The sequence below is a fragment of the Brienomyrus brachyistius genome, chromosome 10, assembly GCF_023856365.1.
Source record: "Brienomyrus brachyistius isolate T26 chromosome 10, BBRACH_0.4, whole genome shotgun sequence".
Taxonomy (NCBI): Eukaryota; Metazoa; Chordata; class Actinopteri; order Osteoglossiformes; family Mormyridae; genus Brienomyrus; species Brienomyrus brachyistius.
Window position 1 is genome coordinate 26,351,472 of NC_064542.1, and position 18,763 is coordinate 26,370,234.

Sequence of the window (18,763 nt, forward strand, 5' to 3'; positions counted from 1 at the left end):
CGTCCACAGAGCCTGGATATAAATGGGGAAGAAGCCGTTACAGAGTCTGACAGAACTCGCTTGGATACTCTGTAGAAGGGGGACAAATAGAGGGGTAGGGGGCATCCTCCACATCGCTGAGGGTCTTATGAGTGCACTGTGTCATAAAGATGTCATCAATGGACAGCAGAGATGTCCCAGTGCTGTAGGATCTTGCAGGTGGGTTGCAACTTCCAAGCCAAGATATGCAGCTGGTGAGGAAAAAGAGACTGTTGTGCCGCCTTGGCTGAGGAGGAGGCATTGAGGGAGCAGGTGAGGTCAGCTGACAGGTGCAGCCACCAGGGAGACCTTGATGTACAAGAGTCTGAAGTCAACAATCATCTCTTTCATTCTGTTTATGTTAAGAGACAGATTGTTGCACGTAGACCAGTACACCACTTGCTGAATCACCAACCTGTAAACTGACCCATCACCCTTGCTGATGAGACCCACTGCCATTGTGTCGTCGGCCACCTTGATGATGGTGTCAGAGTTGTACACTGCAGTACAGCCACGGGTCAGCAGAGTGCATGGAAATGGGCCGAGTATACAGTCCTGGGGGGGCCCAGTGGTCCTGGGAGTGATGTTTCTGATGTGGACTGACTGGGGTGTCTCCCAGGGATGTGCTGAGACCTAACATGCTCTTTGAGCTTCTGGAGGGTGATAATAATAATAAAAATATGTTTTATTTATATAGCGCCTTTCTCACACTCAAGGATGCTTTACAATGCAAACAAAGATGCAGAAAACAATGCAAAGGCAGCAGCAACAATAACAGCGGAACAACAACCGGAATGTTACGCAGTAGTAGTTACATTACAACAATCGTGGAATAAATGAAGCTGTAGCTTAAAAATCTTAAGAGACTGAATCTCTCGTAGACTGTGAGGGAGGGTGTTCATAGTGTAGGTGCTGTCACACAGAACGTCCTGCCACCCACAGAGGATAATCTGAATTTAGGAACAGGAAGAAGGTTGAAGAAGGTCAGACAGATAGTGAGGGGCATGTCTATGGAGAGCTTTGCAGGTGATTAGTGCCCCCCGCCCCATTGGTAAATTTGGTAACTTGATGGGACACAGATACTTAGCAATAACTCAGTTACTACTGAAGAACAAATTATGAACAGATCATGAACGAATCATGGAAATTGCTACTTGAGATGAAAGATGTGTCAAGATTCATTAACGATGAACAAATATGAGATCAGCATTTAACTTGTGTTATTCACGATCCGATCCTTCAGTAGTTCCTTCAGAAGTTCACAAAGGTTTACAGAATTAACAGATATGGTAACAAATATAGTAACTGCTTGAGATAAAACATGTCACAATTCATTAATGATGATGAGATCAGTATGTAACTAAGACTTAGTTTGTAGTTGATTAATGCATAAGTAATAGTATAATACTATATTATTTGTGAGCAGTGAAGACTATTGTTGCCATAAATTTCATTGTACTCTCCAGGGGTAATTTTTAATCCCAGTTAAACACTGATGATGTTAAATGCTGAACTCTGCAAATGCAAAGTTTAGTATGTATAGACGTATAATTTAAGAGAGGTACCATATTCTACAACCGTCAGCATTTAAGGGTTTGAGAATCCCATATAATTGTTGTCCCAACATGCATTCATGCTTCTTTCTATTACGAGCAATTGAATAGGCACGTTTTTCAATAATTAAATATGTCAACATACTCTGCTAGTTTAATAAGTCTATTTAATATTCTTAATATTCTTTAGACCTGCTTTGCGGTCTAAATTTATTGAATACCTTGCGCCCCCACTCTCTTTGAAATAATTCTTAATTTCTCACAATTTTCCTTCCTCACGGCCAACTACGGACGACTGCACACGTGCACGGTACTGAAGTTTTAGATTTTTTCGCTAAACTCATCATATTAATTAGGCTGGAATGATGTCACCCACATCCAAAATCCCACCTCCCGTCAGGGTCCCAACCCCCCACCCCAGCCAATCCCCCAGTCTCCGCCTCCCCCAAAAGCTGACGAACAGAGGCACACACACGTTCGGACCCTGGCATGTATACCTAGACGTTGTGAAGTCCCTGTTTTGCTGCTAGGGCCAATCTCTTCCTTCACTCAACACTTTTATATGCCCACTAATACAAACGATGATGAGATGGATCGTTTCACAGTCTCAAAGACTCGGGGCGTGATGGAGACATATGGGTACCGCATTTTCTTAGTCTTGCATCCCAATAGAATGTAAGGAACGATTGGCTGGACGCAAATAAGTACGTGAGTCGCCTCAAGGGTTTCTCCACTTCGTATGCTATGACGAAAAGCCGCCAGGACAGACCGTAACGTAAGTATAATGCAGAATCAGATAAAAAGAACTAGGGAATTAATTTTTTTGTCAATTAGTGATTCTTTCTATAGGCAGCCTGTGCGTTTAATGCGTTCTTGCTTAATGCAGCATTCTCCAGTGCAGCCTGTAGTACAGACCTCTTGGTCTGCAGCTGACAGCGATGTGAACGCAGACTGGTATAGCTTGCACATTACATTCAGATGTGTAGTAAATAAACACACCGATGTAACAGACGCGTTGCAGGCAGTTGTATAGTAATATAGAGACTGATACTGCAGGCATATTGCGTTCAGATGTAGTAAATGCATGTATGCGTGTGGTGTCTATTTCATGCTGTGGGATTCTGCTATTTCTCTTATCACGTATGTACAATCACTACTAAAACGTAAGCAAATGAAGTGCTTCAATTGTTCTCCCAACGAATTATAACCTTGCCAATTTAAACCATTGTCTGTACCCTTATTTGTTGTATATACCCCTGTGTTTAGAAACGTATGAAACGGAGAAGTCGCATTAATATATTAACTCGTTGCAGAAAACGACATTCGCCAGGTATTTTTCGGCAGCCCCGGGACAGACTTAATGCAACGCTTATATATTACGAAAGAAGTTAAAAAAGCTGAGGGTGCAAGATGACTTTGTTTTTTCGGTCTGTGTCAGTTTTCTTAACGTGGTGCCAAATGTGTCATTTGGGATGGTGCTGCATCATCTCCAATCTGTTCAGGAAAGGGCTGAAACGTGCGTAATGTGTACAAGCTTTACGGCCGTATTCTATGTTATATGCACAAAGACAAATGGATATATTCGAAATAATCAATATATTTCTTAATTAATTAATAATTAATTAATAATTAATGTACAGTGCCTAATAAGGTCTGATATTTAAAGCCAGCTTTTTTCTTTATGACAAATTAGCTAATAATCCAGTATGCATATATTAAGAAATGAATGTGTTTGTTATGTAGTATTCACTGTAAACAGGGCAGTTTGAATATCTGTCATTGGGTGTAAATAGGGATAATTGTTTGAGACCAAAGACGGATGACTGTGGTTTAATCTTTCAGTGAACTAGCATGTTATGTGATCTGGCAATAGTGCAGATAGATAAGTAGGCTTTCTCATTGTTTTCGGTCAGATGTAATAGACTTGAGGTTTAGCACACCTGGAGCAATCGGATAAATATACCGATTTACCCTCGACGTTTTCCCCCGGCATAAAGCTGAGAAAATGCCTGTATAATTTTGCCTTGGCCTGTTTTCCTACACAGTCAAGCATGAAAAGCTGATAAAAACTGCACAGGCGCCTGTAGGAAAGGAGCCTCCAGTAACAATTAATTGGATTGGCAGCTTACTGCCGCTGGGGCATGTAAGCTCTTTGTCATTTCAGGACAACAGTCCCGAGAAGAATCATTTTGGACACGGATGATGTCCTGTACTATTTTAGAAAATATCAGCTTATACCTCAAAAGTGATCAGCTTTCAGTAAGAGGTTCTTGTGTTTACAGTCAGTGGTGTTTGCTAGAGATGGATCCTTACATTAACTTTTTAGGTATCCCTACAGTATAATTTATTTTTTGCCTTGCAGCCATAAATCTTACGTGTCCTGTCTGTATTTTCCTTACTAATATAGTAACAATTTGACGCCCACATGCTGTAAGCCAGCCACGAGCACGGAGACCTCGTGAGTTTCCTCAGTGCATCCTTGGACCATCATACCACATAGCTCTTTATGAATTACTCTATCCTCTCATTCATTGTGCATATTTGAACTCTTCTACTGTTTAGGCTTTCCTGCTAATTAATCAGATTAGTCCTACATTTAAGCGCAATGTAAAGACACACAGCTGATGATCAACAGCAGCAGTATTACAAATATTTCTACTGCACACAATAGCAAGCCCTGAAGCGTAGTCCTGTGACAATAGTTAATGACCCCGAATGAACATGTCAGATTTCATTACAGCCACTGTAACTCAGGGTAAACATTATTCTAATGCAAAAAATATCTGTAACATGTGTCTCCAGTAAATGGTCATATGCAACTGCCTCACAGGTCTGCTGATCCCCAGTTAATTCTGCAGTAGCCCTAATTATAATATTTTTTTATACACCAGTGTTTTTGAACCATGCATAGTTTTTCTTTCCAGGTTTGCAACAAATTGCACAATAGCAAATGTATTTTTTATTGTGATATTTTTTTTGTTTTAATGTTACATTGATATCAACATTCGTATTATTGATTTTTGAGGGTAGACTGTCTGAGGGTTTGTCACCGGAGTAATGTTTGCTTTTATTATGAATAAAGCCAGGCCAATAAGCCGATAATGTGGAGACCAAGGACATTGGCCAGTCACATAAGGTATACAGTGACTTTGCGTGTGTGTGGATGTACATGCGAGATCCTGTTTGTAAGTGGACATTTAGAGAGTACAAGACTGATTGCTCGCCTTTCAGCTACCGGTCTTCTAACTTATACTGTCACCGCTCTAAAATCTATACAAATTCTTAAGCTTTGTGTAATGATAATGAACAACAGTAGCATAATAGTCAAACAAGTACATATGTGTAGTGGCGAAAGATGAAACAGGCTAGTTTGTAAACTGCCGATAAAGCATGACTGCGTGCATGTGCTCTGTAATTGACTGTAGGTTCCAGGAGCCTTGTGCCCCTGACCAGACTACATAGGCACAACTACATTTCCAAACAAGTTGGGATGTTGTGTAAAATGTAAATAAAAACAGAATGCAATATGTAAATTATATACATATATAACTGAAAATCGAAAAAAGACATTTCATACACTGAAACAGAAATCGTTTTGTTTTATGACAAATAGGTGCTCAGTTTTAATTGGAAGTCTGGACAGTGGAAGCAAAAGACTGGAAACGCTGTGTGATGCTAAAACAAAACACCTGGTTGAATATCTCACAACTAATTAGGGTAACTGGCATCAGGTCAGTAAGATGACTGGGTATAAAAAGAGCCTCCCAGAGAGGCGGAGTCTCTGTGTGCAGTTTTAAAAAAAAAAAAAAAAAAAAAAAAAAAAAAAATTCTGCACTACTCAATGGAGTTCTCAGAGATAGTATTCATAGCTTGGGTCCTTATTGAGCTAGCATCGGAAATTCATTGCAGAGTCTCGAAGCACTTATGTAAGTCGCTCTGGCTAAGGGCGTCTGCCAAATCCTGTAAATGTAAATGTAAATGTAAGATGGGGAGAGGTTCACCACTCTGTGAAAGACTGCGCACGCAACAATTTAAGAAAAATGTTCCTCAACGTAATTTTGCAAAGAATTTGGGAATTTCATCGTCTGTGGTGCATAATATCGTTAAAAGGTTCAGAGAATCCAGAAAAATCTCGGTATGCAAGGGAGAAGGACGAAAACCAGTACTGGATAGCTGTGATCTTCAGGTCCTCAGGCAGCACTGCATTAAAAACAGACACAGTTCTGTAATGGAAATCACTGCATGGGCTCAGGAACACTTATAAAAACCACTGTCTGTCAACACAGGTTGTTGCTGGATCCATAAATTCAGGATGCTGTAACATACACAGAAGAAACCATATCTAAACATGATCCAGAGATGGGGCCCGAGCTCATTTCAGATGGACTGAGGCACATCTGGGAAGGCAGATCTGGGAAGGCACCATTAATACTGAACCATATATTTGGTTATTTGGTATTTGGAGCAACACATGCTGTCATCCAGACAACGTCTTTTTCAGAGAAGGCTTTGTGTACTTCGGCATGACAATGGAGAACTGCATTCTGTGCATAAAAACAACAGCATGGTTCTGTAGAAGAGGAGTGCAGGTGCTAGACTGGTCTGCCTGCAGTCCAGACCTGTCAGCCACTGACAACATTCGGTGCACCAGGAAACGAAAAATATAACAAAGGAGACCACAAACTGTTCAGCAGCTGAAATTTTATATCAGGCAACATTTCACTTTCACATCTCCAGGAACTGGTCTCCCCAGTTCCCAAACGTTTACAGGTTGTTGTTAAAAGACGAGGTGCTGTAACACAGTGGTAAACATGCTGTCCAAACTTTTCTGAAATGTGTTGCTGGCATCCAATTCAAATTGAGCATACATTTGTCATAAAACAATAAAAATTCCCAGTTTCAACATTTGATATGTTGTCTTTGTTCTCTTATCAATTACATTTGGGTTTAAATGATTTGTAAATCATTGTGTTTTCGGAAACGACTGAAATGACAGCAAATCATTTGTCACATATACTTTTCAAGAATCCTCAGGCAACTGAATTCCACGTATGACCTATCTGATGCTCTGTGCTGTGGTTGTACTGCAGGAAGACCCACGTCTTTCAGGTTCCAGCTGTATGTGTCCTTATTTGATGAGCAATAACAAAGTGTGTTTGATAGGCTGACATTCGTAGCCGAACTGTAGCAGTATGCATATAAAATTTTCATTAAGACGTCATGTACCAAGATAACGACTTTCTGTCTTTTCCTCCCTTTTCATTCAGCCGCTGCACTCCAGATGCCTCCCCTTCCCCTCGACGAGCGCATCGTGGTCGTTCAGTGCCCCAAGAGCTCGGCTCTGGACGTGGCCTCTCAGCAGTCCCACAGTGCCTCTGTCAGAAGCAACACAACACCTTTCAAACCCCAATCCCAACCCCGTCACACCCGTCCCCATATTTCTTCCTCCTCTCCCTCCTCCTCCACCTCCTCCTCCTCATCCTCCTCAGCACACACGCGAAGGTCCCCCCGGCCTCAGAAGCTCAAGGGGGGGAGGGCCGAAGGTGGCCCCCGCGCTCAGCACAGCGACGGAGTGCTGGTACTGGGGACTAGACAACGTAAGCATACGCACACCGTAGACATCAAGCTCTCTCTGGCTGCTGGGACGGGGGAAGCGAGCAGTATCTCCAGGAAGGAGAAGGGGGGCAGTGTGAGGCGTAGCGGGAGTCTGAAGGGGAACAAGGAGAAGAAGGTATCTTTGCACCTGGACTTAGGGCGGGGTGAAAAAAAAGGAGAAAACACAGGGAAAACGGGGGGGGCGGTTCAGCAGCTCCAGAGCCAGTCCCAGACCAAGAAGAAGAGTCAACCCAGCACTCACCACCGAAGCCAGCTGAATCCTGGAGAGGGAAACGGATTATACTCCAAGTTTACTAAGGACCTAGAGCGAGACCCAGCTCCTCAGACACACCCTGAGACAGCCAGCTTCTCTTCCCGAGTACTGCAGGAGGTTCCATCTGCAGGGAACAAAGAGAACTCCAAACTGAGACCAGTCCACCAACCTTCCAATTCCTGTTGCCAGCCCCAGCCACACAATTCAGTCCCAGTGCCTCATGCTTCAGTGCTGAACACCCGATATACTGCCCTAGCCCTAGCCTCCCACTCCACGGCCCCACTCCACCACCAGTTCAGTCAGCCTCGTCCATCCCGGACCAGGGAACGCCCCTTGCCGCACCTCCATGCAATCTCCAAATCATGTAGCTCTTCCAGGGGGGTTGGTTTCCCCGGCCCGGCTCCAACCTGCTGCCTTGACCCCTCCCAGCCTGTCAGTTGTGGATGCTGCAAGCTTGTCCACTTCGGGCCTGGGGGTGCGTGGTCTTCTGGATGCGAAGGTGGCGGTGGGGTGGTTGGGGGTTGCCGTGGCTCCAGAGTCATGGGCCTGAAATCTCTAGGAGGATGCCTGTCTACCTCATCTACCACCAACACCTCCTCGTCCAATAGCACCGTGTCCGATTGTCACATTAGGCCCCTGAGGCACATGGGATGTATGTCCTGCTCAGGCAGGGGGGGCAGCTTCCAGAGCCCCACTGCCTTTCGCAAAAAGCTTGTGGGAGGTTGCCTGCCGTGTGCGCCCCTCTCCACGTCCGCCCCGCTCCGCGTCTTACAAAACTGCGTCAGCGGCTGCCACCCAAAAAGCAGCCAGACAGGCAGCTCCACATGCAGCTACTGTAGCAGTGACCCTATTGTGGTCAGCTACAACCCCCTGAGGGGGAAGTTCGGCGGGCTGGGTCGGGGCGGAGGGGTGCGTACCGCTGGCTCGTTCTCGGCAGACGACGATGATTATAGCGTGCGCACCATCTGGCCAGAGGAGCTGGCGAAAAAGATGACCCGCTCCAAAGACCAACAGAACCACCAAGCTGCTGAGATGCCTGGTGACCTGTGTGGCAGCCAGAAGCAGAACGGCAGTGACGGGACCAGCCCTGTGGTTCTGGACTGCCGGAATCTTCTAGAATTCACCCGCTCTCATCTGACAGACCATGCGGGACGTCGCTGCCTGCAGCAAGGGAAGATGGCAGTTCTGGACTTCATTGGGTCAAGGGATTCGAAGGACGTGGGTCGAGATTCCCTGAAGAGGCTGTGGACCAAAGAGGGAGAGACTGAGAGTGGGTTTGTCCCTGAGAACCCCCTGACCCAGCCACTCTCCCCCTGTCCTCCCACAGCCCGCTCCCCACCCTCCATTTCTCCTCCATCTTCTGCCCACACCAGCCTCACCAAGCCCAGGCACAGGGAGGGCACATACCCTGCATCTCACACACTCCCAATGGCCCAGCCTCTCCAGCTGGTCTTGAAATCACTCAACAGAGATCAAGATGAGGAAAACAGGAAAGGTAAGCAGTTGTGTAATACCCCAGCTTTGTAAAGACAAGATAGTTATTGCAGGTTTGCCCTGTCAAAGAGAACCAGCATTGTTTGCTGCAGTGATGACAGGCTTGCGAATGCCTACATTATCCACAGCATTAACCTGTTAAGAGAATGAGTATTTCTTTCCCAGATTATGTCTTGTGGACAAATTATCACATTATGTAACTGTTTATTAAACCAGAGACGCAACTATTGTTTTAGCAATTAACTTTGGATGTCAATAAATCGACAACAGAATGACAAAAACCCAAAATATATGTCCTCTAAGTATCTGTATGTCTTTCTTTCAAGCTTTATTGCTTTATGTTTCCATCCACACTTGAAATGTGTTAACAGTTACCAGGGTCTGTCATAATACACAGCAGCTCTGGTATATCGCTGTGTTAAAAGGACTCAGGAACAATGAGCTGATAATTATAACTCTGGGCTTGAGAAAGAAAAGAGGACAGGAATAGCGAAAATAATGGGAATGTGAATGAAGGTGATTAGGTTGAAGATAAAATGGGAATTAATTTGATTTTTTTTCCCTGGAAACAAGGTTGCTGACACTGAATGTTGGCAGGGGAAGATTAATCTCCTCTCACATTTAAATTGCAAAGCAGGGAAATCTAAAATCAGCAATTTAGTTTTGTTTTCCTCTCCTTTATTTGTTATAATTCTTTTTGGACTTTTAGCTCCAAAGATCCTTCAATAACAACTTTGACAAAGGCAAGATTTAGTGGGTCACTCCTTCTGTTTTTTTATTCTTAAAGAAACACCCCCAATTTCATAAAATCATTTAAATGGGAAGACTTGACAATCTTGTTTTTTTCTGGTGTGATTTTAATTATTGCCACAATTTAAGGAAAACCCTTTCTTTCCATATAACCTGTCCCTGGCTTCCCAATCCCAGTGCATGAATCCAATCCCCCCCTTTCACTCCCCCTTTCCTCCTTCCTGCCTGGCTCCCTGTCTGCCGAGGAGGGTGAGATCACCCCCGATGTGGAGAATGCACCCCTTAGTCCCATACTCCCCTGCCTGTTCCTCGGGAATGAGAGGGACGCCCAGGACCTCGACCTGCTGCTGCGGCTGAACATTGGCTTTGTGGTGAACGTCACCACCCACCTGCCCCTCTACCACCGGGACTCGGGCCTGATCCACTACAAGCGGCTGCCCGCCACAGACAGCAGCAAGCAGAACCTCCGGCAGTATTTCGAGGAGGTCTTCGAGTTCATCGGTGAGTGAGATGCTGAACGAATGATCGGTCTTGCATGTGTCGCAAAGCTCACACTGTACATTCACACCGTGATATATTTCTGCATGGGGGGAACTTACTGTCAATTTCTGTCTTTCGAATCTTGCCCACAGATTTTTACAAATTATAGTCAATGTTGTATCAAAAAGACAATTCTTTGCATTCAGACAGGTACAAGAGTTAATATCCATCTATCGTCCAACCATATGTGGCTCGGGAGCCTAAGCTGGGCAGCATAGGATACCGTACTGAGGTTGGAGTTAAATGCACTTATTTTAAAGGTTGATAATGATGTTTGTTTCCGGCGTGACTCTGCTCATCTTGCAGGCTGTACGCTTTTCTTGAATACGTGATTAACTGCTCACTTGCTGAGTTAATTGCAGCGGGTTGGATGCTAGTGGGTTTGGCTGCTATGGTTTTATACAGCAGAATTACACAGATCAGCATGAGGCCAAATTTGAGCATGACACGACTATCAAGACACGCACCACTTGAAAAACATTGAGTCGTAGAGTCATAGAGATCACAAACTGCATCAGAATGGGCTTGAATTGGACTAAAAATGGAATTATCACGCAGTTCTGAAGTACCGAGAAACATGGACGATAAAACATTCAAGAAAGTGGCAGTTGAGTGTTTGTGTTCTTTTGGCAGTAACTCAGCTTGGTTTTTACTGATTTAGTAATGCGTTCCCCAACAGAGGAGGCACAGCAGAGTGGACGAGCAGTGCTGGTACATTGCCAAGCTGGGGTCTCTCGCTCGGCCACCGTCGTCATCGCCTACCTGATGAAGCACACCCTCATGACAATGACAGACGCCTACAAGTATGTGAAGAGCCGGAGGCCGGTGGTCTCGCCCAACCTCAACTTCATGGGCCAGCTGCTGGAATTTGAAAGAGATCTCAACTCAGGCGTCACCCCACGCATCCTCACGCCCAAACTCAGCGGCCTGGAGACCCAGGTCTGAGGGGAGTGGGCGAGTGAGTGAGGGAGGGAGAAGATGGAGGGATAGGCTCACAAAAGAAGGAGAGGAGGGAAGAACAAGAATGCTACATGGGAGGGAGGAAGAGAGAGAGAGAGAGAGAGAGAGAGACAATTACTAAGATGTGCATATATGGAGAGAGGGAGATTAAGATGATTATAATGAATGTAGGGGGAAGAGGTGGAACATAGAGATATGTGGGCAATACTGACAGCATCATCTAGTAAAGTTATTAAAATCTTCTTTTGAAGTTTATATAACTGCTGCTACCTTTTCGAATGAACATAAAATATGATATTTTGGGTGGACTTTGATAATTGGCCTTTACCTTTTCTTCACTTCAGTTATTTTTTTGTGGTCCACAAGAAATATTTTTCTATTACTGGGATTTATTTTTTTGAAGATGTGTAATAAATCGCTATTAATAATTCTATAAATTAGAATGGGGTTAAATGGAGCCAGTATGGAATCCCAGGACAATAGATTAAAGTTTTACCAGATTAAATTATAATTAAATGAGTGAAAATAGAGCACAGGGAAGTTGGAGAATAGTTCAGTGGCCAAACTGATACTCTGGTGGATCTAACAGGCCTCAAGTGAAGGTGTGAATGTGGATGGAAGCAGAACGAAAAGGAAATGTGTAAACCACGTGGACAGTTTAAGATTTTTTGCGCTTTCAGTCCTTCGATACATCTTCCAAAAATATACAGTTCTCAGCGGTGGTGGGCACAGCTAACCGAAAAGTTAATTTCTATAGCCGCTAATCCATTAACTCCGAAGTTTTATTTAATAACGCTAAACTGATTAACGAACGGCTAAAAAAACAGCAGAAGCTCACGATAAAAGCGAACTGGTCACTCTATTAATTTTGCTTCAGTTTGGTTTTGTGCTCTGAAACTCTTAAAATATACCTAGAGAGCTGAAATTCTAACCCGTTTAGCAATTAAGTTCTGTATGGCTGGAGTGATTACCTGGGGGTATTTAGGATCGGGGATCGCTAGATTCTGTAGAGTCTCCAAAATAGATGTTCTTTTTTTTCTATAAGCATTATCGTTGGAGTCCTACTCCGTGACTGGCCCATGCTGACATTTTGCCCTCAGTGAAGCCACTTAGGGACTATAAGTGTGGCGCGGTTTACTGAGAACTGGGAAGGCGGGTCTCAGGGCTTCATCGGCCTATAGCTCTGTCAATCAGAGCCCGGAAAATATAGGAAAACAATCCGGAGCTGAATCGGGATTTCATATGTAGCTGGACAACTTGTCCTATTTAAGGTATTCTGGGCTAAATGCAAGTAAACGTAGATAGTCCATTTAAACCGGAGTACCTGAAGTCCAACAAGTTGTACAGGAAATCCAGCTTTGTGATACAGGCTCCAGTTCTCTGCTTGGTTCAGGGTGCCCCAGTTTAAATGGACATTGTCTTCCTTCACTTACATTTAGCCTCAACTACCTTAAATCCAACAAGTTATAGACCAGTCACATCTTGTGTTTGCATATGTAGTCAGCCAACATTCTGGCGGATGGACTGTTGCAGACGCGCTGATAACAGATTGGAACGAATTTGTGTGATTTTAATGTATATCTTTGACCATTAAACTGTATTTACTTTACCTTTGAAAAAATGTTAGCGGAAGCTACTTGATCCACTAATGGTTTTCAAAGTAAAAAAGCGAAGCTTCGCTAATTAGTTGTCAGTAAACTAGCAGAACCCTCCCCACCGCTGGTTCTCAGTGTTAATATGTAATCATTTCATTAACAAATGCATTTGTTATTTTTAAAAATGTATTTAATGATTCATTCAGCTGAATATTTGATAAGGCTTTATATTAACTGCACTCATAAGGCTTTTATAATGCATTCACAAAACATTCATTGCACCTTCATAATGCATTTGTCATGCATTCATAGAGCATTCATAAGTGTCACGATTACGGACCGGGCCAGCGGGGCCGCTGCCCAGGGGCCCTTGGGGTGCAGGGGGCCCGTGGGGCCCCTAGCCCAAAACAATTTGCAACGCTTATCGACAATGTATTTTCGTTGGTCTATTTTAGAGGGCCTACACTCTTTGATCCTCTGCCTACAAGGGCCCCTGACCCTATAGGGAGGGCGTTTGGCTGCCAAGGGCCCTTGAATTGTGGTGGTTGTGGTGGTGGTGCTGGTGTTGGTGGGGTGCCCTCACGAACGTTTTACCCAGGGGCCCACACAACCCATAATCCGTCCCTGACACTATATGTACAAAAGTATTGGGACACCTGGCCATTACACCCACAGGAACCTTTATGACGTCACATTCTAAATCCATAGGCATCAGTGTGGAGTTGGTCCCCCCTTTGCAGCTATAACAGCGAGTGTGTATTTGGGAATTTTTGCCCATTCATTCAGAAGGGCTTTTGTGAGGTCAGGCACTGATGTTGGACTTGAAAGCCTAGCCTGCAGTCTCCATTCTAGTGATTCCCAAAGGTGTTTGGTAGGGTTGGGGTCAGAACTTTGTGCAGGCCAGTCAAGTTCTTCCACACCAAATTCACCTGACCATGTCTTCATGGACCTTGCTTTGTGCACTGGAGCACAGTCGCCTAGGCAGGTAATGTTCTCCTGGCATCCGCCAAACCCAGACTTGTCCATCAGACTGCCAGACAGAGAAGTGTGATTCTTCACTCCACAGAACACATTTCCGCTGCTCCAGAGTCCAGTGGTGACATGCTGTACACCGCTCCATCTGACGCTTGCCATTGCGCTTGGTGATGTGAGGCTTGCATGCAGCTGCTCAGCCATGGAGGCCCATTCCATGAAGCTCTCAGCCCACAGTTTTTATGCTGGGGTTAATGCCGGAGGGAGTTTGGAGCTCTGCAGTTACTGAGTCAGCAGAGTGCTGGTGACTTTACACACCATGCAGCTCAGCTCTCGGCGACCCGCTCTGTACTTTACCTGGTCTGCTGGGTTTCTGTTGTTCCTAAATGCTTCCACTTTGCAGTAATACCACATCCAGTTGATTGTGGAATATCTAGAAAGGAATCATTTTCACGAACTGTCTTATTGCAAAGGTGACATAATATGACAGCGCCATGCTTGAATTCACTGAGCTCTTCAGTGTGACCCATTCTTTCACAAATGTCTGTGAACCTCACTGCATGGCTAGATGCTTGATTTTATACACCTGTGGCAATGGGTCTGAATGAAACCCCTGAATTCAATGATTAAGGAGTGTATCCCAATGCTTTTGTCCATATCGTATACCTTAGCAACCGTAATATACATTAATAACAAACAATATATGATCATACGATTATAATGTTTGTTATGAATGAACATGATGTTGTGGTATACTTACATTCAGCTTGGTCTATGACGAAGGTGTACCGGATTATTTTACGAATGCATTGTAAAAGCCTTATGCAGATACAGTCAATGTAAAGCATGAATAAATATTTATTTGACTGTCCATTCAGTAGAAGTATGTTTTCTCGAACTCTCTAGGATTAAATATATATATAATAAAAATCAAGGTGAGAGGGTCTGGAGGACACAAAATTCCAGTTGATATTTCAGTGGAGACCTGGAACTGTGAACATTCCAGCTGGAATGATTTAAAGAGAAAGAAAACGACGAGGACAAACTGCAAAATCATTCTGAAGTACATTCTAACTTTTTCTTATTGTGAACTGTGCTACTGAATCTGTCAGATGCCTTTCACAGTGTTTTCCTGTTTATCCCACTAGTCATTTTCCTACATTTTATCTGTGCATCTGGTCATATCGTATGATACATGAATCCAGTCCATGTCTTTGACCGTGACAGACGTCACTTTATCCTTTTTGACAGAGATTTTATGGGGAGTTAATGCAGACGCACCTTTTCATCTTTCTTCAGCTGTCATTTCTTCAACTCACCTCTCTAGAGTGGTTCTTCCATTCTGACGTTTGCTGACTAATACCAAGCATTCTTGCATTCTGGTACTTTGAATGAATCTGTTAAGGAAGCTTTATTGTGAATTTCACTGTGACTAACCAGGTATTGTGTATTTCCCCATTTTTCTGAAGCCGGGAAACAATGTGTTCATTAGTGTCACATCACTGTATTACAGCAGCACCAGCTGCTCAATCTGATGTAAATATGTGTTTTTTTTCTGTTCCCTAGTTACAGTAATTCATTCAGGTGTCACATTTCATCACTATGCAGACAAGGGGAGGGGCAGACACACCAGATGGAGAGGAAAAGTTATTTTTTTAATACCTTGGCTTCAAGGATTCCGGAGATTGTTTGTCACAGCCAGGGTATGCAGTCAGACTACAGCCTGCAGTGAAATGCAAGGTGGTCAACTCTGCCGCAACAAAGAGTGAAAGCAAAATAAAAACATTCAACATAATAAAATATATATGACACATAAATAAGGAGAGTTGTACTGCAAAAATAAAAGAGCTGAGTTGTGCAACACAGATCAAATAAAGTATGAAGTGAAGTGACCTAGACTCTAATTAGTTGTTATATTGGTCATTAAACAGTGGTACCTCGGCATACATCCTTAATCCGTTACAGATCCTTGGATTTATACCAAACAGGACATACACCAAACAGGATGTATACCAAACAGAACGTACACCAAACAGGACGTATACCCAACAAATTTTTCCCATAAGAAATAAAGGGAAAATGATTAATCTGTTCACATGAAAAAAATCACATTGTTAACTGCATATTATACATTGATGGGGTTGTATATATATATATACATACATATACATATAGACACACATAATTTAAACACTGCTTAATACTACTATACATAAATATAAAAGCAATTAGATTAAATACATGAAAAGATAGTTATAGCGCGGGTTGTTCACTGAATGATAGTAACTGGCGTACTGACGCTCGTGAGCAGTCATGGCTTCGAGAGAAGTAAAGCAGAAGTTGTGTACCAAGCAAAGTTTTTCGCGTCCAAATAGGACGTATACCAAGTTGGACCAAACTGGACGTTTACCAAGGTACCACTGTATTTTGATTTTATTTAGTTCGGACACGGAGGAGCAATAATGAGGGCATTAATATCTGCGGACGCCTCCAGTATGCTGTATATAACACTTATAACCTTGTGTAATGTGACTGCTAGTGCAAGGAGACTTTTTTACTAGGTCTAGGCTGGTAAAATAGTATCTTTATGTCATAGGTAAAGTGGACCCCTGATTGTCAAGGGACAAGGATGCTGTACAGCAGAAGGTAACCAATATGTGTGATGCTTACATTGTAACATTTTTGCACTTAAGCAAAATCTAATTTGGGGTAAAGTTAGGGCACTTCCAAGGGGCGCTAAGTGACGGGGGCCCTGAATAACTGCGGACGTAATAGGACTGGTTTTAGTTGGGTTAGCTGCTCTTGTGCTTGTTCTTAATACCTGGCTATGCTTTGAGGGGCATCAGAGCTGTGAAAATTACATATCTGGCAAATGTCTGGAAATGATCTCAAAATCTCCTTTCTCAAATGTTTCCAAAGTGGAGGTGAAATGGTAGCTATAAAATAAAGCATTTAGTATCGATGACAGAACATACGGAATATTCTGGCTAGTCACATTTAAGTGTCTTCCAAAAAATATAGCGTACACTTAAAATATAAATATATAATTTATATATGCAGTAGTAGGTGCCAGTTATTGCTTTTGAATGGTACTAAGCTTTAATATTTGATTACTGAATAATAATGATTACTGACAATTATTTTCTGATTCGTTCATTTATGTTGGGAAACATGACTCGTGTAAAATACCTGAAATACCTGTCAAGGTCTTTGAATCTTCAGTCCATTAAACAAAAACACTCTCAGCGGTCCCAGCTGGTTTTCCTAGTCCTTTGTTAGCCTTTGCCTAGTTTTTTGCCAATGCTGTGTTCATAAACATGTGTGGAATTGCCTGTTCAGTACTGGTGTCTGCATTCCTGTCAGTTCTAATCACTTGACTGCCTAGTTAGCCTGGAAAACTATGCGTTCACATCAATTGCCAAAACGTCCAATAGATAACAACAGAGAGCTGATGAACCTAACTCACCGTAGCTGTCAAATGAAAAAATAAAGCCACCTTAGCACAAACAATGTAAAAATTGATAATATAGAGACTAGAAAGTTACATCTGAGTGCTTTCAACTTCTGCAAAGAAGAATGAATCAGATGGAAAATGAATATCATGTGTACTATTTTCTTTGAAAGCTTGTAACAAATGTCAACTGATTTGTGTATGTTTATAATGATACATACAATTGCTGTTTGATTTTTGATATCCCATTGGTGGTGCCAAATCTCTAAGTGTATTGAATAGAAGTAGGAGAATTGCATAAAGGACGGATGATACTGTGATAGCTTGTGGCCCCACTGTGCTCTGTCTGTCTCAGCTTTTTCCTATTATTGGTGTAGTGTGGTACTGTAGCTACAACATTACATGAATGCTGATTTAGCTGAGTCAATTGTCAAGACGTCAGAGCATTGAATCCATGTAACCCGTCAGCTTGGGCTCACAGCGCATCCAGCGTGCCTGTGTGTAGTGCAGTTGCTGTTTGACCGTCGCACTTCTGTTTGATGTTCGTAGTAAAACTCAGTGACTGGGCACTAACCCCACATGCCTGTGTGCACTTGCATTATGCACTCAAAGTATATTTAAGTGTTTTTGTCTACCTGAGATGGGTGGTGGTCGTCTTTGTGTGTGAGAGCCTAAGTAACCAGCCCTAAACATAACTGTGTGAGAGACTGGAGATATTGCTGTGAATTAAGAAGTATGACACTAACGATAATGAAGAAAATCCTGTATTAATACCACTGTACTTGCTGAACCTAAAACAACCTCTTCAAATCAAAAAGTTGGATGAAGTTTAACTTGTCTTCCCTGTGATGTTTCTGGGAAATATACGTCACAGAATATATTTATTAAATTAATTTTGTACATCGGTCTGGAATTATTATTTTTTTTTTTCATTTTTATCTATTAAAGAAATGAAGCATTTTGAAATACACACACACACACATATAAGGCCAATAAACTGTTTATGAAGACTGAAATTACGTTATTGTTTATGGGCTGTATTAAATTCTTTTTCCTTTCTGAAAATTTCCGGAGTATTTCTGAAAGGACCTGCTGAAATGCTTACAATGCATTCATGACTGAGGATGGAAGTGATATGATAATGAAGGGAGGTGTGAGTAGGTTTTGTCATTGTGGGATGACCCGATCGCTGTGTGGTAAAACCAATGGGCAGGGCCAGACTGCATGTTAGATAGACTGTAACCCTGATGACTGTAAGAATCTGACAGCATTTAGAACCTATTGCACAATTAGCACACGGTATAGTGTGTCTGCCATTTTGTAGTGTTGTTCAAAATCTTCATGGCAAATCTGATTCACAATAAGAGATGCCAGCTCACCTTTAACCCCTTTGGAACTTGCTGTACCGATCTGGTACATCTATCGCCTCTTGAAAAAAATCTTTAATTTTGCTTCACTTTTCTGTGGCGAAGCAAAATATAGCAAATATAGTCTTACGAAAATCATGGTAAAATTCAGTTAATTCAAAAATATCATTTAAAAACAATAAGGTTCCACAGCA

At 42.7% G+C, this 18,763-nt stretch overlaps 1 protein-coding gene across 1 annotated transcript; it reads left to right on the top strand.

Moving 5' to 3' along the window:
• The first annotated feature begins 2,058 nt into the window (after positions 1-2,058).
• LOC125751209 (uncharacterized) lies at positions 2,059-18,064 on the top strand. Its single transcript, XM_049029851.1, has 4 exons — positions 2,059-2,346; positions 6,839-8,935; positions 9,862-10,185; positions 10,904-18,064. Exons 2-4 carry the CDS (start codon positions 6,853-6,855, stop codon positions 11,167-11,169), a joined length of 2,673 nt encoding a protein of 890 aa, XP_048885808.1. The 5' UTR covers positions 2,059-2,346; positions 6,839-6,852; the 3' UTR covers positions 11,170-18,064.
• The last annotated feature ends 699 nt before the right edge of the window (positions 18,065-18,763 follow it).

Bases quoted from the DNA above. Each gene is read 5' to 3' on its own strand.
- LOC125751209 (XM_049029851.1), top strand. From the start codon at position 6,853: ATGCCTCCCCTTCCCCTCGACGAGCGCATCGTGGTCGTTCAGTGCCCC. The intron at 8,936-9,861 runs GTAAGCAGTTGT...TCCCAATCCCAG, and splicing joins AGATGAGGAAAACAGGAAAG to TGCATGAATCCAATCCCCCC. The intron at 10,186-10,903 runs GTGAGTGAGATG...GTTCCCCAACAG, and splicing joins GGAGGTCTTCGAGTTCATCG to AGGAGGCACAGCAGAGTGGA.